The sequence below is a fragment of the Colletotrichum lupini genome, chromosome 4, assembly GCF_023278565.1.
Source record: "Colletotrichum lupini chromosome 4, complete sequence".
NCBI classification, from domain to species: Eukaryota; Fungi; Ascomycota; class Sordariomycetes; order Glomerellales; family Glomerellaceae; genus Colletotrichum; species Colletotrichum lupini.
In genome coordinates this window covers 5,941,020-5,964,301 of record NC_064677.1, presented here as the reverse complement: position 1 = coordinate 5,964,301, position 23,282 = coordinate 5,941,020, and the positions used below count along the sequence as shown (strand labels likewise).

At 51.7% G+C, this 23,282-nt stretch overlaps 5 protein-coding genes across 5 annotated transcripts; 4 read left to right on the top strand and 1 right to left on the bottom strand.

Moving 5' to 3' along the window:
• Positions 1-30: 30 nt before the first annotated feature.
• CLUP02_08884 (pectinesterase) lies at positions 31-1,323 on the top strand (the record flags this gene model as incomplete). Its single annotated transcript, XM_049287865.1, has 2 exons — positions 31-841; positions 911-1,323. The coding sequence occupies 2 exons, from the start codon at positions 31-33 to the stop codon at positions 1,321-1,323; spliced, it is 1,224 nt and encodes a 407-aa protein (XP_049145008.1).
• A 347-nt stretch (positions 1,324-1,670) lies between these two features.
• On the bottom strand, positions 1,671-3,938 carry CLUP02_08883 (C-5 cytosine-specific DNA methylase; the record flags this gene model as incomplete). Its single annotated transcript, XM_049287864.1, has 1 exon — positions 1,671-3,938. One exon carries the CDS (start codon positions 3,936-3,938, stop codon positions 1,671-1,673), a length of 2,268 nt encoding a protein of 755 aa, XP_049145007.1.
• A 2,092-nt stretch (positions 3,939-6,030) lies between these two features.
• CLUP02_08882 (HhH-GPD family base excision DNA repair protein) lies at positions 6,031-7,515 on the top strand (the record flags this gene model as incomplete). Its single annotated transcript, XM_049287863.1, has 1 exon — positions 6,031-7,515. The coding sequence occupies one exon, from the start codon at positions 6,031-6,033 to the stop codon at positions 7,513-7,515; it is 1,485 nt and encodes a 494-aa protein (XP_049145006.1).
• Positions 7,516-9,071: 1,556 nt separating this feature from the next.
• On the top strand, positions 9,072-15,564 carry CLUP02_08881 (helicase sen1; the record flags this gene model as incomplete). The annotated part of the gene is made up of 5 exons (XM_049287862.1): positions 9,072-9,430; positions 9,493-13,212; positions 13,266-15,117; positions 15,188-15,418; positions 15,472-15,564. The coding sequence occupies 5 exons, from the start codon at positions 9,072-9,074 to the stop codon at positions 15,562-15,564; spliced, it is 6,255 nt and encodes a 2,084-aa protein (XP_049145005.1).
• Positions 15,565-18,135: 2,571 nt separating this feature from the next.
• CLUP02_08880 (uncharacterized protein) lies at positions 18,136-18,264 on the top strand (the record flags this gene model as incomplete). The annotated part of the gene is made up of 1 exon (XM_049287861.1): positions 18,136-18,264. One exon carries the CDS (start codon positions 18,136-18,138, stop codon positions 18,262-18,264), a length of 129 nt encoding a protein of 42 aa, XP_049145004.1.
• Between the last annotated feature and the right edge of the window lie 5,018 nt (positions 18,265-23,282).

The window sequence follows — 23,282 nt, the reverse complement described above, 5'->3', positions numbered from 1 at the left end:
AAGTGAGAGAACCAGGAAGCAGGCTCCAAGATGAAGGCATCCATCCTCCTCTCCGGAGCCCTCGCCTCCCTGGCCATCGCCGCGATCCCCTCAGGCCCGGCAAAGACCTACGCAGCATGCCAAAAGAAGACCTGCAATAACCCCTTCGAGGGCTGCCCCCCAGACACCATCTTCGTCTCAAAGACCTCCAAACACGCAAACTTCACAACCATCCAAGACGCCATCGCCTCCCTCCCCCACGACACGACAGCCCACACAATCCTCATCGCACCAGGCATCTACGTAGAACAACTCAACGTAACCCGCCCCGGCCCCCTCACCCTGCTGGGCATGACCGACTCCCCCAGCACGGGAATCTCCTACTCCGCCTCGGGCAACGCCACGGCCGGCAACGCCCAAAACGAGGTCCAGGTTCTCTTCAATGCTACAAACCACAACGTCCGCTTCCCGGACAACGCCTACACCAGCGTCCTCTCCGTCGGCCCCACCCTCAACGCCACGCTCACCGGCTCCGGACCCACGGGCTTCCCCGTGCCCGCCGACACGCCCTTCGGCTGCGCCGACTTCCGCGCCTACAACATTGACTTCCGCAACGACGAGTACCCGTACTCCAACGGCCCCGCGCACGCCGTGGGCGTGAGCAGGGCCAACGCCGGGTTCTACTCGTGCGGGCTGTACGGGTGGCAGGATACGCTGTACGTCGGGAAGCTGGGCAACGCCTACTTCTACGACAATGTCATTGCCGGCCAGACGGATTTCCTGTACGGGTTCGGCACGGCGTACATTGAGAAGTCGACGCTCTCGCTGAGGAACTGCGGCGGCGGCATCACTGCTTGGAAGGGTATGTTTTCCTTTCTCTGTCTCTCCCGAGCCACCATCATCCCATGAAAACTAACACAAAAGATGACAGGAACGAACACAACCTTTGAAAACAAGTACGGAGTCTACATCTCCGACTCCCAAGTCCTCGCCGCCAACGCCTCCGTCGCGCCCACCATCCGCGGCGCCTGCGCCCTCGGCCGCCCCTGGAACGCCCAGCACCGCTCCATCTTCATGCAGTCCTTCTTCGATGCCTCGATCAAGCCCCAGGGCTACATTGAGTGGCAGGCCAGCGAGCCGCGCGTCAACAACTACACCTTCATGGCCGTCTACGACGACCGCGGACCGGGCTGGACGCCCGAGCAGATGAAGGCGAGCAACGTGACGATCGTGCTGGACGACGCGGGCGCGGCGCCGTACAGGGAACCCAAGGACGTGTTCCAGACGCCCGAGGGGGAGTTTGGGTTTGTTAGCTGGGTTGATCAGAGTGTGTTGAGGTCGTGAGAGTGGTGGTGACTATGCCTCGCTCTTGTGGTGAAGAAGAATGGGTAGGGGGGACTGTTTAGTGAGAATGCAGATTAATCTCAAAACTAGACTACAGAGAAAAAGTAATTCCCTTCCTCTCGTTCCATTTCATTCAGTGCAACATTCATCATCTGCTTCCTGCGTGACGTTGAAGATCCGTGCCATTCGGCCCATTCCTCGTAGTCTCTGAGAAAGCCCAGTGTTCAACACCACTCCTTTTTTTCGTTCCTGTTCCTATTCTGTCGTGCAAAGTCGTCGTTCAGAAATGACAACGTGACAAAGTTCGCAAATTTCCACACACACAATAAAATCCTTCTTGTACCCCTTCAGTCAATCACAATAGGCGAGTCCTTCAGCCCAGACTGCACCGGCTCTGGAGACGGTCCAAGCGACATCGTCCTCGACCGAGACCGGTACCGGTAATAAGACAGCGGCGTGTCAGGGGTATCCGGGCTCCTAGACGCCTCGGGCACGTCAGACATCTCAATGTCGGACTCCCCGTAGAACTTGATCTCAATCTGATCATCTTCATCTTCATCAAGCACCATAGCGTTGCTCGCAGAGTCTCCCTGGGTTCTCAAGAGCGACGGCATCGCGACGGGAACAGGGACGCGGCGCGGCGTAGGCGTAGGCGCAGGCGCCTCGGTCAGGAACACCAGTTCTCTTCCGCCAACGCTGGCTCTTCCGCCAACGCTGGCTCTTCCGCCAACGCTGGCTCTCACGTCGCAGGCAGGGGCGAGGCCGTCCTCGGCTAGAAGCCAATTCTTGAGGTGCTCATAGAGCGGTCGTACAACGCACGCCGGGAATGCATTCCCGATTTGCTTCTTCAAGGCTGACTTGGGAGCCTTGGGGAATTGATGCCAGAAGGGGAACCCCTGAAGGCTGGCGAACTCACGCACCGTGTAGGCTCTGGTATTCGAATAGTGCATATTTCCGCCTCCCGAGCATGTGATGGCTCTCTTCAAGATCTCATCCGGGCTGGACACGACTGAGCCCGTGGGCAAAGTGTCTCTCATCTCCTCCTCCGGGTTGTGCCAGGAGCAGTCATTCGTGATCCTCTCGAGTGCTTTCTTGATAGTCACGTACTTTTCCAGACCGCCGGCTCCCGTCTCAGAGTGGGTTGCTCTGGGAAAGGGGGGCAACTTCTCTCCGGGACAGGCGCCAATCATAATCAGTCTCTTTCGGACTTGAGGGAGCCCCCAGGTCTGGAGATGGACCAGCTTCCAAGTTACAGAATACCCGAACTCGGTGAACCCCATCAGAAGAGTGTTGAAAAACGGTGAGAATGCCGGCTGCAGTATTCCAAAGGTCTGTTCCAGCGTAAAGAGTCGAGGGCGCACTTTCTCGACGAGACTTCTGCAGGCAAAGAGCGAGGCGATATTGGCCTCGTCGTTTTGTCCCGCGATGGTGTGAGCCGGTGACCATGTCTGACATGGCGGCGATAGATGGAGAACGTCAACTCTCATTGGGACATCTTTTTGGTGAAGAATAAACTCGTCGACAGTCATCTCGAAGAGATTGGTATCCGGGAAGTTTTGGCGGTAGGTGTTGCACGCCCGGTCCCAGGAGTCGACGGCATGTTGGACCTTCATCCCTGCCCGCTCGGCGCCTCTCGAGAAGCCGCCGGCGCCGCAGAAAGAATCGAAGACTGTGTATTTCTGCTTCTCGGTGGGTTTTCCAAGCACCTGAGGCTGCGTCTCTGGAAGATGTGCGCCTCCGCGGATTGTCACGCCTCGCCAGTCAGATCGCAAATCTTCCTCAGATACCCTGAAGTCTTCTCGTTCGACTTCGTGCTCTCGAACACGTTCCAACGTCCAATGATGAGCTTTGCTTGTTTTCTTCTCGCGTGAGTCTCGGTAGTGAATGAAGTACTTCCACCGACACACCAGTGGACCTTCCTTCTCGACTGCTTCTAGGTTGGCGAAGGCTTTCGGGTCATAGCGATGGTGCGGGTAGAGCGCATTCGTAGTGTGAAAGCTTCTGGAAGGTCCGATGATTGCCGACAAGGGGACCTCAATGCTTGCCTGCTCGTTGATCGTCCTGTCGTCGTTTTCGTCTAGTTCGTAGACGACGGCCACCTCATTCAACTTTCGCGGCAACTTGGCCATGAGTGAGCGTACTCTGACAAACGGCAGTCCGGTAATTGTGATTTTGTTGGTGATCAAGTCCTCCGTGATATTTTTCACCAGAAGAAAATGCGGCTCTAACGCCGATTTGGGGCATTGTGAAGGATCCAGCTCATAAAACTTCTTGAGCTTGATCAGCCGTTGGCCAGTTCCTATGCTCTGGTGATGACGCTCAGGATTCTTGGCGGGGAGCGGTTGGCGACGTCGTCGACGGTGTCGGACAACCGGGTCATCTTCAACAGTAAGATCGATAAGATTTTCGAGTTCTCTGTCGGCGATGTCCTCTTCTTTCTGTTCCAGGACGTCGAAATCACTGTTGATGGTGACGACAGAGTTCTCTCGGCCTTGAGGGCGATAGGCATTGACCCTTCGCTGCCATTCTGTCGTGGTTTTATCCTCAGATGTGTGATCATCATCCACGACGATGGCCGCGAAGGGGCTACTGCCCGAGAATACAGCGGTAGCCATTGCTTTGATGGTCGAGGACTGGCTGTCTGATCAGCTGGGGGTGCAAGATAAAGAGACTGTGTATGGAAAGTTGTCGGTATTCGAGTCTGTTGGTTTGTTGATGTCAGCCTTGAGAGCCTCGGTGAGACTATCCTCTTCCACCCTATAATGGACTTGTTCGTTCAACCTTGCCTGCTGCTAGTTGGCGCCAATTCAGGCACTTGGTCGCTCAGATCTTGGTTGCGCCGCTCGAGATGTTGTCAAAACGAAAGGTCCAAGTGGGATAGTTGGAGGTGAGAAAAGTCTGTGAGGCGTCAATTTCTCAGATTGAGAAGATGAAGCCGATTGGGCGTACCTAAGGGGTTGAAGTTGCCCTCGAGGCAGGAGCTACGGCTACTGCCTGCCCAATGGAGGACAGGATAGGGAAGAACGAGGAGTATTTGAGGGTGGAGAAGTTTCTGATATGGATCTAGCATGTGAAGAAGATTCAGACCATCTGAATATTTGGTAGAGTACTTGAAAACAACCGGATAGGTCGCTGGTCAGGTAATCCCCTGCTTCTTTTGAAATGGATAACCCGACTTGCTCTCGCCCTCACCTCACCTCCCATAGCTGTTCTTGACCTCTTGACCCAGAGGTAGATCATAACAGCAACTTTGAAGTCTTTCATGTGAAGTCTTTCAGTCATATTCTCATCCATTTGAACGCCACCTCAGAGGCCTAAGTACAGATTTGAGCTCCCGAGATGGCGAGATAAATAACATAGAATAACATCATACCGCCTTGACGCCTAACTATCGTCTGCTTGCTTAAGCGTGTCATAACTTCCCTCCGTGACTTTGTCATCGACGAATGACACAAAATCCTCAAAATATCTTCAAACTCATTGTGTGAGTGCTTGGACATTTCCTTGTGGGCCTTGCCTCCCTTCACCAACGACCATAGTGAATGCTTAAGCTGGTTTCATAGGCTCTTTCTTCCCTCTCTTCCCTCTCTTTCTTTGGCACTCAAACATTACTAAAGCAGCACAGGAACCTTTTCTTTCTTACACAAACTTTCATGAGTGAGGTTCCTCAGGCAGTAGCGATACCGTGAACAGCAGTAGATACCAAATGTAACGCCAGGGACCCGGGAAAATAAGGCAGGCACCCACACCTCTTGACGCCTTCCCACCTCTGCTTGAATTCCTTCCTTCCAAAATCGAGGCCAGGCAAATTTCGATCAATCCCATATGGATCCTTCTAGATAAGGTACGTAGTTGGGATGGAAGACTTCGCTTAATTCATCCGTAATACACAACGGCGATTCACGCTTACATCCAACCTCATCCCAACATCGCCCCTCAAAGCGTGATTGACAACGACCAACGACCCATAAACTTTCTAGACATCAACTCAGGGAAAGTCTCTACAAAATAAATGCATCAAGTCTCGAAACAAGCCAGAAACCTACCGATACCTCTTTGCTATTGGGCCCCTGATCGCCATAACATTCCCCTACACTTGTGCCACGAAGTAGAGCACATTGTACTCGCGCTATCTCACTGGATCAATCAATAGCTACTGAGTCTTCGTGGACTGTTGACCTATTGTCCTATTCTTCTTGCACAATCATGCAAACTCGAAGTGCGACCAGGCGAGCTGCCCAGAAGATTCTTTTACCTTTAGAAGAAGCAGAAACGTCCAAACAGTCTCCTGGTAAGCGTGCCACCTTGTAAAGTGTCGTATCTCTAACAGACGAAGGAGGCACACATTCACTTGTAGATGGGAGAAAACTTCCTTCACCAGTAGAAGATGGAACAGTCCAACTGGCCGTGCGTGCAAAAGCAATCCCACCACCAGCTGATGCAGGAGCGATCTTATCACCAATCGATGCTGGAGCGATCCAACTTCCAGCGGACGCAGGAGCGATTCAATTGCCGATACACAACGGGACGGTCCGTCGACCAGCAGATAAAGAGGCATTCTACCAAACTTCTACCACACATACCCCCCAAAGGAGTCCTCCAGAGCCAGCGGACCAAGAAAACGTGCTTTCACCAAAAGAAGACAGAAAGTTTTGGCTGGCTTCTATCAAGAACGCTACCAACAAAAGACCTTCAGGGGGCACAAGAATGTTACGATCGGCTGCTCCTGGGGTGAAGAGACACGCTGAAGACAACGAAGAGGATGATTACCATCCACAAGCGATTAAGCGAGTGAAAGCCGCATCCAAGGACGCATCATCTACCCAGGAGACCAGGGTAGATCTCCCCCATGGTTTAGGAAGTTACATTTCCAACCTGGAGGTCATTGTCAGAGATGAGAACTCGTTCCCAAACAGCTGCTCTGATGATTTCGCGTCGACGAGAAAGAACATGACTGCAGAAGATTTAGAGAAAGCTTCCAAGAGATACCGGCGATTAAAGAAGCCGACAACAACGACCGTGGATCTCAGTGAGGCAAACGAAGAGGCGATCGACAAAGCAGGAAGCGATCCAGATTCAACTAACGACCTAGATTCAGAGGACGAACAGAAGGTCGTCAAGGAGAAGGATTATAAACTAATGCCAGGAGAGACACCGTACCGCGACTGGCCTGGACCTAGTGCAGGGGAGTGCCAGGTTGTCTACGACATCCTTGTTCAGGAATACCAAAAGAGAGAGCAGAGTGAAGAGCCTGCGAAGCGCAAAGCACTTAACTTTATCCAACCAGCCACAATACCGCCAGCTTCTGCCAATGTCGCTGGGTGTGGAGAAGTGCCATGCTTGGTTGATGCCATGATGAGAACAATCATCAGCCAGTCGGTCACCCGAGAAAGCGCCGACAAGGTGATAGAAAATATCATCAAACTGATTGGTATGCTTGACAAGAAAGGACCTGGCCCAGAGAGTATCAATTGGAATGCTCTGCGAAAGGCCCCGAAAGATGCAGTGCTAGAGGCTTTTCGACCAGGTGGACTTGGTCCCACAAAGTATAATGCCATCAAGACGTGCCTCAGCATGATTCGCAAAGATAACAAGAAAAGGGCAAAGATGTACCTCAAGGAGAAAGAAACGAAAGATCCCAGCAATTCGCCTGGGACAGCGAGATTGAGCCCAGAACAAAGGGACCACCAGCTGAGCAAGATTAATGCGGGCATACTAACACTGGATCACATCCGAATCATGAAGCCACATGATGCAATGCTGGAACTCGTCAAATACCCCCAGGTCGCAGTCAAGACTGCTTCTTGTCTTCTACTATTCAATTTGCAGATGCCCAGCTTTGCGGTCGACACCCACGTACATCGGATGACAAGATGGCTGGGATGGGCCCCCATGAAAGCAAGCCCGAACGACACATACATGCACTGCGACTTTCGAGTACCCGACCACCTCAAGTATGGACTTCATCAGTTGTTCATTGAGCACGGTGGAAATTGCTACCGTTGCCAAGGGTCGACAGTGGAAGGTACTACGAAGTGGAATAGTACTGTCTGTCCACTTGAGCACCTCCTGGCTCGTGACAAGAAACAGACTCAGGCGAAGGTAAAGAACAAGAGTGTGAGAGAGTCGGGCACACTCGATGTGTGGGTAAAATCCACCAAGCCTCAAGCTGGTGTATCAGGGGCCGATTAGACGAACATATCGTTTAGCCCGGGGAGGAGAGCATTGGGTCTCTGGGACCAAGGGAATGCGTTACATTGATTTTAGGTGGCTGGATCTATCATCGAGATGGATCATCCGCAAAAGAGACACGTCATGAAAAGACTATTTTTGGGGGAGGCATCTGGAGGATCTATTATCTGCGGCGGGTCGCCATTCTCATCCATAGCATGGTGTGATGGGCGCACGAAGTTACCCAGAAGGGCATATGTGGGGTGCTTTCATTTGGGAGATCTGATTGCGGACCGGCGGAATTCAACTAGCTTGAGCCAAAACATGATTGAGAACTGCTAGGCAGTGACACTCCCTGATTTCCACTATGCCATACATTAATGTTGCTATTGCACTAACTTGAGCCTGAGGGAGCTTCTTGCTATTTGGGACGACTTTGTCTGTGATTCATATCCAACTGAGTACAAAATCTAAATGCCAGTGGTCACTTTGGAGGTAATGAACACCATGAGAGAGCCCAGTCATGGATTTCTATTCATGTTGGTCTTCCAACATTGCCATACTGTGAAACTAGACTTCAGAGAGACGCCGCTGGTGCGGTCTCAGGAAGCCAGGATAGATAGATAGATATTGGTTTGCCAGAAATAGAAATGCTTAGTTGTTCGTTGAATTCATTCATGTATGACATGGACTCATTAGCATGGGCTAAGCTAAAGTTCAATCATGGTGTTGTTGAAGAATGCAGGGCCAAGAAGGTCATCAAGGGACCAATGTTGGATGCTTTGAGGTGAGATTTAAGGTATGGTCTGTGCGCTCACAGTAAAAGCCTCCTTGTTCCTGTGCCACAGCATTGTCCAAGTTAGCCACTGCACAAACTCCAGTACCCTTTCAGCCTGCCACGCGCTACCTCCAATGAGGTACCTCACGATGGGTCAAGTCCCCACCCCCTTGTCGACACGCTTTAATGGGAATTGACGCCTGGCCGCGTCCTGGCCGGGCCGGAGCGTGTCACTGCCATTTTTGCAGCCCACTTGCCTGGCTTCACCTTTTGATTGCCTTCAGCTACCTTCTTTCCCCCTCCAACAACCAAACCAGAAGATCGTGGGCTTTCCCTTTCCTTCCCGCGGCCTTCCTCCTCCAAGCTCACCGTTCCCTACAGCGGGCTGTTTCGCTGAAGCCTATTTTTCTTTTCCCACGAGGCTGTTTCCGTTTGCCTGACCTTGAGACCGTTTCTATCGCAACACCGAGCAACCGAGGAGAGACAACCACGAAAATCGACAATCTTCCGGCTCGCAGACGCAAGACCTGTCACGTGTGTCTCTCAAGCTGACATCCGCAAGGTCTGACTTTGCTTCATATTTGAATCGCGCGCAGATTCCAGCTATCTCACCACCTTCCGTCTTGGTCGCAAGAGTACGACGAGTCCTTCCTTCCGAATTCACCACCACCACCACTGCTGAAGCTCCTTCGCCTGTCGCATCGCGAGTCACTCAACGCAAACCATCGAGCTATCTTGCGCTTGTCCGATCTCGATCACCCTCACGATATGCCTCGACGGGCTCGATCACTGCAGTAAAATGGAGTCACAACCGGTCGAGGATATCCTCGAGCAGAGCTATCGGAAGTTTACCCAAATTCCTCCCGACTTCCACCTTCTCTGTCCCAAGGTTGACGAGGATGATTTTGAGGACTACGACGACCTAAACACTGATGGCGAAGATATCACAGCTCTAGAGAAGAAGGAGAGAGTAGAAAAATGGAAGGAGCGGCTCGACATCGCCTACTGGACTAGTCTTCTCCTTGCCTATGGCAAAGATAAGGCTGGTGTTTGGCTCGACGCCTGGGGCAGCCGGATGGCTATTAACCTCCACAACTGCGACAAGTGCGTCCTCAACTGGCACATGTATCGCAAGAAGTATCTTCAGGTCTTTTCCGAGTAAGTTCAGACTAGCCAGAACGCCACGAGGGTTCGCCGTGACCATACTAATGGTACTTTAGAAAATGGCCAGAGGAAGCCGTCGCCGGCATCGAGAACTGCCTCCACCGCTTCGATTTCGACCGAATCGACAAAGGTCTTCAATGGGCCAAGGACATCATATTGAAGGTTGAGAATGAGGGCCGCGCCTTTGCGAGGAGCGACTTGGGCGAGGAACAGGGCGCAGTTTTGCTCACTGTTTACGAGGCTCTATGTTGTATGGCATACGTCAGCGTGCCGGAGAAAAGAACTCTGTTCCAGTTCGTCTTCGTCCGCCTCTCTGGCAAGAAGCCACTCAAGCTGGGTGAAAACGTCCTGCTCCCTGCCATGACCCAGTTCCTCTTTGGAGAAGACAAGGTCCGCCTCCAATTCGCCGAAAAGTCCTGGGAGCGCCTGCGGCCAAAGTCTTTGACACAAGAGCAATTCAATTGGGCTATTCACGACAACTTGGTGGTCGCTATTCAGTCAGTTTCAGCACTCAACCCCAGAGATCCCGCATCCCTTCCGGAGATCGAACGTTTCTGGAAAGCCGTCAACTGGATCATCAAGACCCTAGACGAGAAGCTCTTGTTGCACGGAATTCGGGGTATGGAGATCAAGCCCAGCATCTACGACTTGCTCTTCGTTCATATGCAGTGCGAGTCGGAGGCGATCCTGCTGCTCATCATTCAAGCCTTGACTGTCCTGCTCGAAACGTCACCACAGGCTTTCTGGGATACTATTGGTGACGCGAGACCATTCGTCGTCATTGAGCAGCTCCTCTCCCAGCCTTTGTTCAAGCAGCTTCTTGCGCAATCTTTGACCTTCGCCATCAAGTATGACGATGGCACGGGCAAAAGTGACTCGGTCGAGTCAATCACAACCTCGTGGATCAACACATGGATTGCCTCACTTAAACGTCAGCAAAAGGGCGATGCTTGCGAACAGCTGCTTCACCTGCTTTTCGAGCAAGTCATCCACGATGCTAGAATCGGAGAGCAAGGAAAGGCCGCTTGTATCAGGGCTGGCTTAGATGCGCTAGACCATGTCCTGCGATCGTTTCTGGACCCTACAATTGATGTCATCTCAGGCACCACATCTGTCTACATCAACACAATTCTCAACGTCACTCTCAAGTACAAAGATATCATCAACGAAGGTGCGGACACCAGAAGCACGGATCAACACACACTGGGTGTGCCCAAGGCAGCCATGAGCGTCATTAGTGCCGCCTTGAGCTTGGACTCTAGAGTAACTGCTGAGGAGCATCTCGAACTTCGCAAGGCTACGCCCAAGCCGATCCAGACTGCCGTCACCCGCAAATCGGCAGACTTGTGGGACGGATTCCTGGAAAACCTTTACGAAGGCAAGCTCATCCTAGCCAAGACCATGCTGATGGCAATGGCTCCTCTTATCAACGTTGAGAGATTCCATCCTAATAAGAAGGAACCTGAAAAGTTGGATCCGGCGAAGAAGAGCTTCAATGCCCGTTTCCAAATGGTTGCGGAGGCACTCGGACGCGTTCTGCAGCGAATGTGCGAGTTTACGTCATCGCAACTCAACGAGCTGTGCCTCATGGCCCAGAGCATTCGGCCCATCATTGCTTTCACAGTCCACGGCGAGGACGAAATCAGCAGTGCCAGTGCCGAACTTATCAAGTTGATTACTGAACAGCCTTCCAAGGAGGACGCACTCACCGTTTTACTTGAACGGAATCTTAGCACCACTCTCTCTTCAATGATTTTCGCAATAAGAAGAATCATGGAGCCGGCACATGCAGCATGGGGACCCGCTCGCAATATCATCAACACCGCCAAAGTCGTGCTCTCAGGTCTCGGTGATCTTTCATCTGGCATCCTCAGATCCAAAACTTTGGACAGCAATGAACAGATCGCCGTCACTGGCTGGTGGGTTGCCCACTGGAGATACATCGAGGTCGCGTTCACATCTACCGGCAACTGGTCTCATCTTGCCGATATCAAAGTGATGCAGGACTTTTGTCGCGATGTCATCGAGTTGGCAGACGGCATGCTTGCCCAGGATGGTCTATTTGCATCGGCGCTGCAAGCTACTACCTCGCAGAACGATGTGAAGCAGGCAAAGCCGAAAGAAGAAGAGCTGACCAAGATGCAACAGCTTCTGAAGGATCCTCAGCGTCACCTCTTTGGCATTGTCAGGATGCTTCGACTGAGGGATACCTACCTGGTTGAAGTCACGGTCAAGGTTGTGGCCAAGTTACTGACGAGACTGCGTGAGAATTCAATCGACATCCCCAGCGACTCTAAGAATTACGTCCAAGACTCCTGCATCAAGTTATCGACAACCGGCCGCTACCCAGTCACTACCAACATGAATGACCAACAGCGTGCCGAGCTTCTGAAAGCTCTGGGTGAAGATGATGACATTGAAATCATCCAGATCCAGCCAGTTTCTAAGGAGAAGCCAAAGAAACAGAGTTTCCTCGATGCCTGGTCCAAGTCCGGTTCTTCAACACCAACGTCCCAGGCCGTTCGGTCAAACAAGGACGACGTTCTCGAGCTCAGCAGTTCCGTCGACAAGAAAAGATCAATCTTGGACCAAATGGCCGCTCGCCAGAAAGCGCCGCCAGCCATCCCCCGCATGGCCGTCAAGCCCAAGCTTGAGCCAGTGGTCACTCAAGCATCGAAGAACGCCCTCATTGAGTCGCGCAAGAAAGCCAAATTGGAGAAAGCTAAGAGAGATGCCGATGAGGTTGCAAGAGTTCGCGCTCTCCGGGGAGCCGCCAATGTGGGTGAGGGCTCGGGGCTAAAGGGACTTAGTGGTGTAGTTGGCAAAGAACACACAACGCAGAAGAGTCAAATCCTGGTCGACAGCGACGAGGAAGAGGATGATGATTCTGGAGAGGAGGATCTCAACAACCTCATTAACAAGGGCCAACAAGGCCAAAAGGCTGTTGATGAAGCCCAAAGACGTCGCGAACGGGCACTGCTCGAAAAGACGCGAGGCCCAGTCAAGAAGGTAAAGGTACAACGCTCTGCCAAGGATATGCGTGCGCGTTTGATCCCCCCGATGGATCAACTTCATCAAGCCATCCTGGAATGGGACATCTTCCACGAGGGCAATGATCCGCCCTCGACCTCGTCTTCAATGGCGATTACACGGGTTGCAAGCTCGTATGCCCACCCTCAGGAGTACAAGCAGACCTTTTTGGGTCTCCTGATTTCTGAAGCCTGGCGATCTTTTGTGACTGCCAAAGATGAGTCGACGTCTAAGCCGTACGGACTCAAGATCGCGTCTCGTATGAATGTTGATAAATTCCTTGAAGTGACTGCCAGCATTCCCAAGACTGAGAGCAAGGAAAGGCTGCTATCAGAGGGTGACATTATTTTGGTGTCAAAGAGCACTGATCCTCTGACGGACAAGTCTGAAGCCCATGCTCTGGCAAGAATTTGGAAAACCACGTACAAGAAGGAAAGGCTGGAAGTGACATACCGCTTGAATAGCAAGAATAACCCCTTGCTTGCCATCAATGCCCTCGGTGTTGGCGCTGAACTCCAAGCCGTCAAGATCACCAACATGACGACTATTGAGCGAGAGTATGCAGCCCTTGAGAGTCTGCAATACTACGACCTCATGCTTGAGGTTCTCAAAGCCGAGCCATCGCCCATTCTGAAGTACGGCGACGAGGCTGTCAAAGGCGTCATGCAGAATTACCAGCTCAACCCTGGTCAGGCCAAAGCCATTCTCGGTGCTAAGGACAACGATGGCTTCACCTTGATTCAAGGGTAAGGACCATTTCGTTCCTCTCATCTTTTATATATACGCTAACACTTTACAGACCTCCCGGTACGGGCAAGACGAAGACAATTGTGGCCATGGTCGGCTCGCTGCTCACCGGCAACATCCAACCCCCTGGAACGGCTATCAAGCCCAAGCTTCCTACTCAGGGCCAAGCCGCCATGCCGAAGAAGCTTCTGGTATGCGCTCCCAGTAACGCCGCTGTAGACGAGCTGGTGTTGCGTCTGAAGCAGGGCGTCAAGACGATGACCGGGTCTTTCCACAAGATCAATGTGCTTCGTCTGGGAAGAAGCGATGCAATCAACGCCGCCGTCCGAGACGTCACTCTCGATGAGTTGGTCAAGAAGAAACTCGAGGGAGACACCACGCAGAACAAAGCCAAGGAGGAACGCGACAAGATGCATAACGACGCGGCCAAAATCAGAGACGAACTGGCGGAGCTCCGACCCAAACTGGACGAGGCGCGCAAGAACGGTGACCGCAATCTTTCGCTAGCCCTGCAGCGAGCTTTCGATCAGTTGAAGCGTGCTCAGATTAACATTGGAGCCAAGATTGACGATGACAAGACGAGCGGCAACACAGTCAGTCGTGAAGCCGAGATTCGACGCCGGCAAATCCAGCAAGAGATTCTTGATGGAGCCCAGGTTCTCTGCGCCACGCTCAGCGGTAGTGGTCACGAGATGTTCAAGAACCTCAACGTCGAGTTCGAGACGGTCATCATCGACGAGGCAGCGCAGTGTGTTGAGCTCAGCGCCCTGATTCCGTTGAAGTACGGTTGCACCAAGTGTATCCTCGTCGGTGACCCGAAGCAGTTGCCACCCACTGTGCTTTCTCAATCCGCCGCTAGATTTGGATACGACCAGAGTCTGTTCGTCCGAATGCAGCAAAATCATCCTGACTATGTCCATCTCCTCGACCGCCAATACCGTATGCACCCCGAGATCAGCTTGTTCCCCAGCTTGGAATTCTACGAAGGCAAGCTTGTGGACGGAGAAGATATGAGCGCACTCCGTCGCCAGCCTTGGCACGCAAGCGCCCTCCTTGGCCCCTACCGGTTCTTCGATGTCGAGGGTACCCAGTCAAAGGGCAGCAAGGGTCGCTCTCTGGTCAACCACTCCGAGTTGAAGGTTGCCATGCAGCTTTACGAGCGGTTCAAGACGGATTTCGGACGAAACTACGATGTGCGCGGCAAGATTGGTATCATTACGCCGTATAAAGCTCAGTTGCAAGAGCTGAAGTGGCAGTTCGCGCGTCGTTACGGAGAGTCGATCACCGAGGACATTGAGTTCAATACCACGGATGCCTTCCAGGGTCGAGAGTGCGAGATTATCATCTTCTCTTGCGTCCGAGCTGATCCTACCGGCGGTATTGGTTTCGTCAAGGATATTAGACGTATGAACGTCGGTCTCACCCGTGCTAAATCCTCTCTGTGGATTTTGGGAGATTCTAGAGCCCTGGTGCAGGGAGAGTTCTGGAATAAGCTCATCGACAACGCCAAGCAAAGATCACTCTACACCAAGGGAGATGTCATGTCAATGCTGCAGAAGCCGAGCGTTCTACAGGCGTTGCCCCCGTCGCCGCCGAAACCCGCGCAGAAGAATGACTTTGATGCTGAGATAGTGGACCAGCTTCAGATCAAAGACGTGGACTTGGCAGATGTGGCGCCCACGGCGCAGCCCCGAAAGCCGTCTCAGCCGGCCCAGCAACCACCGACAAACTACCCCGTCCCGGAGCGTCGATCAGGCTCCTGGGAGGGAAACAACCGAGGCGACGCACACCATTCTGCCGCCCGAAACTCGGATCGGCCACCAATTATCCAATCATCTACGGCGAAGCAAGAGTCCAAGAAGAGACCATCTGATGCCAATGAAGGACAGCGTGGCGCGAAGAGGGTATGTGACGACACGAGCAATGATAATAGCAGAGAATCTTCCCCAGCAATTCCTAACACAACAATTATAGATGGCGACCGAACAGAACCGGCTGCCCAACAGACCGCCACCGACGGGGCCCAAAGCCATGATCCAGGCCAAGGAGCCCAAGGCACCGAAGCCGGCGAAGGACCCTTCTGCCATGGTAGCCCTCGGTCTGACACCAGCTGCACGACCGCCGGCGATGGAGACGACGGCATCGTCTTCGAGGACGTTGCCTACCAACTCTTCACTTCCGCAGAACCGTAATTTGCCACAGAGAGTAAGTCAGCTAAGAGACCCTGAACTTCTGAACGAGGCTAACACAAACCCTAGCCTCCTGGACAGGGTGGACCAAACGGACCAGTCATCCACAGGAAGAAGCAGAAGGCCGATCCCTTCATTCAGAGAAAGCCTCACAAACGTTAGGCCAACCTACCGGAATTGCGACGCGACGATTCTTTTTCCATTTTTTGTTAGAGTAGACTCGATACAGCTGCCTGAATTGGGCACAACAAGGGTTTTTGCATCACGGAGACAAGGGACATATGAGCTCCTGGCGTTTACAGGTTTCTTGAAGCAAGGGGAAACATTGGGCATCATCTTGTGACGGCAACAAGGTTTGCTTGCCTCTAGGGAATTCTATCTTTTGGTCTGGCCATGAGGAGAGAAAAAGAGCTCTTTGGCACGGACATTTGGCCCCTCAGGGCAAGGATGCATTAGGGGGAAAGCTAGAAAGCAGCTAGGAAAAGCAGCTTTGGGGCAGAGAGAGGCGGCGGAGGAAAGCGAGGCGAGCCCTGGTGACCGGCATCAGGTTTAGGTAGGCCGAACAATGATGTGCCGTCCGTATGAGGCACATTTATCATTCAACGCGCGTGCCTCTTGACTATCTTAGGAAGAGGGAAAATGGGCAGGAAAGTGACATGGCATCGTATCGCGTTGAGAGTTGGTAAGAAAGAGCGGGACTTCATCAACTTGGTGAGGCGGCCACTTATGCAGGGGCCGGGGATAGCATCCCGTTCTCCCGTAGTTTGGCTCCTGAAAAAAATTCTGTTCTTCACAGGCGTCGGCGGGATGACGACGGCGTGTGTACAGTATGTGATCGCGCACGCGAGTTCCTCGGAAAACTCTCTAGACGAATTGTCACGGTTGGGGGATAAGAGGAAACCAGCAGAGGGCTTACCGACTCACCGAGTCTCTTAGATGGAACGTTGGCTGTTATTTTAGTTATTTGCATGGATTTCAGTCTTTTTTTCTTTCTTTTCAATTTCGTCACTTCCATCACGGCATCTCGAAGGCAAAACTAATACTTACTCTAGAGTCCCGTACGGAGCAGGTTCCTGTTGGAACCCAAGACATGGCAGGGGGATCGTAGAGGCGACGGCGCGCGTGGCGCCTTCTGGGGGGGGGGGGGGGATTCAGGTTAGATCAAGGAAAAAAGGCGTCGTCGCGCTCTTCGCGTTGCGTGTGTTCGGGTGGCTTGGACACTTTTAGAAACAGCGAGAGTGATGATGATTGGGGAGAGTATGTGATGTGTTGGAGAGGAGAGGAGAGAAAAGAGCTAGCGAGCAAGCGTGGTTTAAGTGTAAGCAGGGTAGAGAGAGAGAGACGAACTCGGAGGAGAGCCTAGACTGTGAAGAAGAAGAAGAAAACTTTAAACTTGCTAGCTGCTAGGCTGTCCTCGCGTTTACAAGCCTCGCCGTTTTGGCGTTTGGTATTTCCTTTTCGAAGTTTTGTGGTTTCGAGAAGGAGGAGGAGGAGGAGGTTGGGGGAACGGAAAGTTGAGGAAAGTTTCAGTGTAGTGTCATCATCGTCGATCACCTTAGTTTTGGTCGAATTCGACAAGATTTGAAGTTCTCGCTTGGGGTTTACTTGTTCGTATGATGATGGCGTGAGTTGTCACGCTTGCCTTTTGACTTTGTGAGCCCTTTTAGCTTGACGCGGTTAGCCGACACGAGACACGGACGATACGGATGGGATACCCGTATGTTTTCCCGGGGGGGTTGTGACGGGACGCTGCTGGTGAGACGGGACCATCACCGGAAAAGCCGTTTTTTTCTTGAGGCGGATCTCGGACGGACGTTTTGACGAGGAGACAGGTGTGGCAGGTGTGTCTTCTAGGTCTTGGTGGAGGGCTACGTTAGTAAGAAGGGAGGTTTGCTCGGTGCCGGATGGGCTGGCTGGCGGACGGGCGGTCGGCGGCGGCGGGCGGCGGGCGGGCCTGGGCGCGAAAGCTATCGTATATACTGCGACGATACGGAGTACTTGCGCCAGTCCATCCCGGGGGATGGGTAATCCTGCGATGGCCGTCGTCTCGGAGTTGTGATTTCTAGATGTGTGGTTGGCTTACTTTGTGGACTGGATGGTCTTGGCGGTGCTTGGTGATGGACGGAGGGGGTCGTGTAAGTGCTCTTGTGTGTGTCCGAGTGCCGGCCGAATATTTGTACTTTTGTCAACTCCGTTCTGGTGAGGTTTGTGGAAAAAAAAAAAAAAGAGAGACTATGTGCGTGGAAAGAAAGGAATCAAACGGCGAGGCGAGGCAAAAGAGAAGCATAGCGTAGCAAAGCAAAGCAAACGTGGCTCGGTAGCGGGAAAACCACATGGCTTTTCCCCTCTTTGGCTGCTTGTGTGGCTTATAATTCTGTCTTTTTACGAGAGGCGACGAGTGATAGATCGGGGGGGCTTGGAATAAACAATATGTGAGCACTCTTCCGCCCGTTTGGGTGAGCCTGACACGCCTTACTCCCCTGGGAGGGATAGGCGAGCCGAGAACTTGGAGGAGAAGGAGGGGACGGCCGAGTCAAGATTCGGTTGCTCGGGGCACCGTCTCTCTGTTAGTCAAGCCTCCGTGGAGAGTTTGCTTTCTTTTTCACAATTTGATAGATGGACCATGGTGGGAAGGCTTGGAAAGAAGGAGCGAGATCTTGGTTTACGGGAGCCTAGAACTTGGAGGGCGAGATGCTGTGTCTGACTCTCAGCGTAACTAAGAATATGATTCAGATGTTTGTGATTCAGATTGGGCAAGGAAGAAGAGAGAAACATTTTGTGTGGAACGTATTCCGTAGTCCGTACTCCAAGAACACAGGCAGAGTTTGCTGGTGCCTACCAATACTTAATACCGTGGTGTAGCCCAGACGAAAAGGATGTGGAGGACGAGAAGGATGAGCGACTAGGATGGCACGGTGGATGTCAAGCAAGGTCAGGCACCTCGGGTTGAATGATTTTGTGGAGAGGGGAGACATGTGTCATTCGTTCGTCTGAAGGTTTTGACGGGCAGTTACACAATTCTTTTCGGGCTGGATGGGATGGACTTGTATAGAAAGGGAGGACGGGGTGTCCCCTGTCTGGCTGTGCGAACCATTCCAAAGGCAGCTTAACCGTAGCTTGCACCAACTCAGCAAAAGCTGGCAACAAGATCCCTGACGACGGTCCCCCTTTAGGTGTCTCTGGTGGGTAGGCGATGCTGGGCTGGGAAGATCAAGGTATGTGCTTTTTGCCCGGCCCATGGCTGGATCTCGTAAGTCTTGAATCTTGGGTCGGACAAGTTCGGCACGGCGCAGACATGGGGCGTTTCTTGTTTCTGGGACAAATGTTTCGGCTCTTGCGCATGCGGAGAGAGTGAAAGAAAGGGTTGCAGAGCGGGCTGTGTTGCGGATGAAGGATGGGAGGTAAGACAGAGGGGTCAAGCGGGATTGTTGAGCGGACCGGGGGATGGAAGATGGGGAAGGAGGGGGCGTAAAGGAACAACTAGGAACTGAGGAGGGCTAGAGCCTAGAGCGTAGGAAAGCTAGGAAAAACTCTAGGCTTTGCCTGGAGTTGAAGATGGTGATGTGTGATATGTGTCGTGAATGTGATGTGTGTGTGTGTGATGAGGATGGTGGACGGGGGAAAGAGAGAAAAAAAAAAAAAAAGGTCTGTTCGCCGCGCAAGGGAGAGCGAGGGAGATGGAGCCGAGAGTTCAGGTCGAGGTCGAGGCCGAGGCCGAAAGGCCGTGGCGTCCCCGGCGACTGGGGGTCTCTTTGCGGAATACTACCTTGCCGTCGTCACCGTACAGTAGCATCACGATCCGGTACGGGGTCTTGTCGGGAGGGCGATTCGATCATGCGGTTGTCGTCGGTAACGATAGGCCGGATCTTTGGTTTGGTCAGCATTACCTACGGGAAAGGGTCCAAAGGGAGGAAAGGGAGACAGCAAGCAGGTAAAAGAGTGCGCGAAGGAAGCCGGGCTTTTGGAGCGATGTGGAGGGATGGAGTTGAATAGAGTGGGAACAGCCAAACAGGGCTCGACAGGCCTCGGGAATCGGAGGCAGGGAGGATCCCTCACGGGGCTGGACGGACGGGAAGAGGGAGGGGGAGCTCCACGGATATCATTGGGATAAGTTTAGCGAGCGGGATGCAAGTTGTGCATGGATCATTGGCGGTGCAGTGCAGAGCTGGATGCCGGGCAGGTTACGAAGTCAAGGACATGTGCATGGTTACCCAGCGATCCGATGCATTATTCATAGCCGCGAGCAAGGGGGAGGATCGGGAGAGGGCAACGAAAGGGGACTTCAGCAGTGCATGGGCCACCAAACTATGAATGCACCGAGGGTTGTATTGAGGCAGGGGGGAAGAGTTGACGAAGATGCAAAGAGCTGAAATGTGCGTGCATTGCAGAATTTGTGAGCCAAGCATAGGCTGTGTGTGTGTGAGTGTATGAGAGTGTAAATATCTTCAGTAGCTTCGCATTCCTTTCCATAGACAGATAGATAGTCGACACGTCGGATGAGATCTACAAGAGCCCACGGAACTAATGAATGTAACCCCCCGACCCACAATATCAGCCCGATGCGGTTTGTGCGCTGCATAAGCCGATAAGCTTCCTTCATGCCAGATGCGCTGAGACTCACTCCCTGCACTTGGGTCAAGTGAAAGTCACAAGTTGTGAGTGAAGAATGAGTGAGTGAGAGGCTCGAGGTGACAAGTCACGTCACTCTCGGGCACCTCGCGCCTTTTTCGTGCTGGTGGTGGGCCTGAAAGATGCAGGAATTCAGGGCTAGGGAGGAGGAACTAGCGCTTGAGCCCGTTGCCGGCGTTGGGACGGCCGGGTTTTGGATTGTGAGATGTTTGTGAATCGTCTCTGTTAGTGAGAGACTCTTCCCCTGTCCATCGACCTTAGGTAAAGTAAGCCTCTCAGAACATGAGCAGTCTAGGTCGGCGGGAACATGCCAAAGCTAGCATTGCTTCTATCTAAGTACCTTATTATCAAAGAAAGTTAATTCTTTTTAAGTTATAAGTATAAGAATATAGTTTTAATAAAATAATATAATACTTACTTAGTACTTAAATTAAAATATTTTTTTAAGCTTATTATAAAAAAACTAAAAAATAAATTAAAAAATAATATTAAAATCCTTATTAACGTTAAGTATAATTTATAAAAAGTAATAATATAATTATAAAATATTAATAATATATTTTATATTGAAAAGATTATTATTAATATTAATAAAACGAATAAAGCCGTATTAATATAATACTTTAGCTTTTTTTTATAGTTTAAGGACTATAACTTTAAATAGTATTAAAAATTTATTAAAAAGCTTTTTTAAATACTTTAGTATATTTATTACTATTTTTATAATAGTAAGACTCTTAATACTTATATATAAGCGTAAATTACTTATTTTTAAATAATAATATTAGTTTATTAATAAGCTATTAAAATTATAATTCTAGTAATCCCTTAACGAGGGAAAAGGTAAAAAAAAAAAATTAAGTAATTTATAAAAAGGGTTAAGGTTAAATAGTGCGGAATTCGAGGGCAGGGTAGCGTCTATATGTACTGCGGTAATCCTCTAGTAATGTAAAACGATGGAGTTAAACAGTGGCATTGCTTTTATTATTTCAATCTCGCTCATTTGGCGATGATTTTGACGGGCATTGTGTACAGAACCCAAGATTGCAAATGAAATGAAGGCTCATTGTGTGTTATTAAACACAACGCGGTTGTGAGACATTATCAACCGAGAAAACGGCCGACGTTCTCTGCATGCCTTACAAGGTACCTTATCTTATGTCCGTAGAGCAAAACTCATAATTGTAAACGGAAGACGGCCTGGGAGATGACGGAGAGAAGCCAAAACAAGCCACAAATGTCCTGCTATTCTTGCGGACGGACACGGAATCGACTTAGTTCCTGCTTAGTTTCTTAGTCACCACTCATCCTCGACCATTCTCTTTTCTAGCTGGGTTCCCGTTATATGAAAACGGTCGCATCATTACCTCTTTCGGTACTATGTTTTCCCATGGCAATCTTGGATATACCCGTCAAATTACGTCGACAACACCTTTGGCCGATCAACATCAAGAAAGACCATGTACAGAGGGAAACAATGTAGGCAATTACAAGGCAGGCCGAACAATTGCCAACAACGCCAAAAGAATCTAATATCATTCCATTGAGCATCTGACACAAGAGGCTGCCGCCCCAGTGTATTGGTCACACCGTGGGTCCAGGGCAAGACACTTCAGAAACTAACGCCAACCAAGAAATTCCAGCTTCTACTTTGCACTCTTCCACCGGATATTCCAACAAGACAATCATAGCAAGAGAGGAGTGACAACTTGACAAGTACCTTTCTAACAAACGCAGCCTCTCACAGGTCTGACCGTGATGTGAGCACCCTGGCTGTACATCACCATCCACCACTGGGAACTGCAGCGAATCTCATCGCTATCGCTTCGCATCGCTGTATGCTGCATGCTGCATATACTGCCACCGTGCGCGCTGCACCCCTACCGCATATCCCTGGCCAGGGCCACCCAGCGTCCTGGGCGCCGTCAGCTTTCTCCTCAACCTCCAGGCTCCAAAAGTCTTTTCTCCTATTCCGTTTGTCCTCCTTCAAGGATCTCCTGGTAACCGAGCAAATAGGGACGAACGGGCTTGGGTCCTTGTTGTCCGACGCACGCCAAACGTGATGATCGTCGTTTCTTTTTCTAAACCCCCGGTCCACCGTCCGTTTGCCATCTTCATGCTCAAGCCCGCTCTTGGTCCGCACTCTTTGCTGCCGGACGTAACCAGAACCAGGTTTGCCTAGCTGTCAACCAGGACCCGTCTGTCTACCTGCTTGGATTTCTTCCGATGACAGACTGGCAGAGAGCAGACACGAAAGGGGAAAAAAGCAAACTTCCCCTTGCAGTTCTTTGCTCCCCAACCCACTGGGCTGCGCCGGGATGCCCTCACCCGGCAGCTTCTCCATCTGTCAACTTGTCAAGTTTTCCAAGTTTGTGTGTCTCCTTTGGGACCTTTCGCAGCCGATACCGCGTACTTGGTCACATCTCAGCAAAAACCCAATGCTGCGGTCTCGCTTCCAAACTTGGGACTTGGGATTGACTCTTGTCTCGCGCCCGAGCACTCTCCTCAAGTCAGAAGAGTGACACACTCTGGGTACACTACACGTCTCCAAGTGGTGGACCGTCCTGGATCTGCAAGGCGCCGGCAAGCAGGAACATCACGGAGCTCCAGTGTGGCGCTGTCAAACTGGGTATCCTTTTCTCTCTCTCTTTGCAATTGGGCTTTGGGGGCTTCCATACGCTTCCGTTACCACATGGTTCGTTTTCTTTGGCCCTTCTGGCTCTGTTCTCTCTAAGACTTGCCTACTTTTTTCTTCGCCGTCACGCCTCGTTCGCGCCCCCGTATGTCCCAGATTTTCCTTCCACAAGTGTTGTCTCTGGGGAGGAAGCCTCGTGGACGTTCGCGCCTCCGAAAGCTACCTTAAACGAGGAATAAGAAAAATAAATTGCGAGCAGAGGCCAGCCCGACCCCGAGTCTCAGCGCCACGAGTCCACCGAGCGGCCCCTAGACGAAGCGTACTAGACTTCTCTTGGTGACGACGCCTTCTTCCTCCCTTGATCTGCCCTGAGGTCCCTCAGGTTCCTCCATTCCCCCACTCACCAGTGACTTACTCCTCCACTTCCTCCGCCTGCCGCCGCGCCGCGTTTCCGGTTGTTGGTCTCTTCGCTTCGTCTCCCCTTGCCTCAAATTGGGTCCCTTTCTACCTACCCCCTAGGCTCTGGAGGGGGCTCCATCTCACGAGAGACTTGTGGACGAGGTAAGGTAACTCGAGAAAGTCTGATCATGGCGTTCCACCTTCGAGGCCGCTAGCT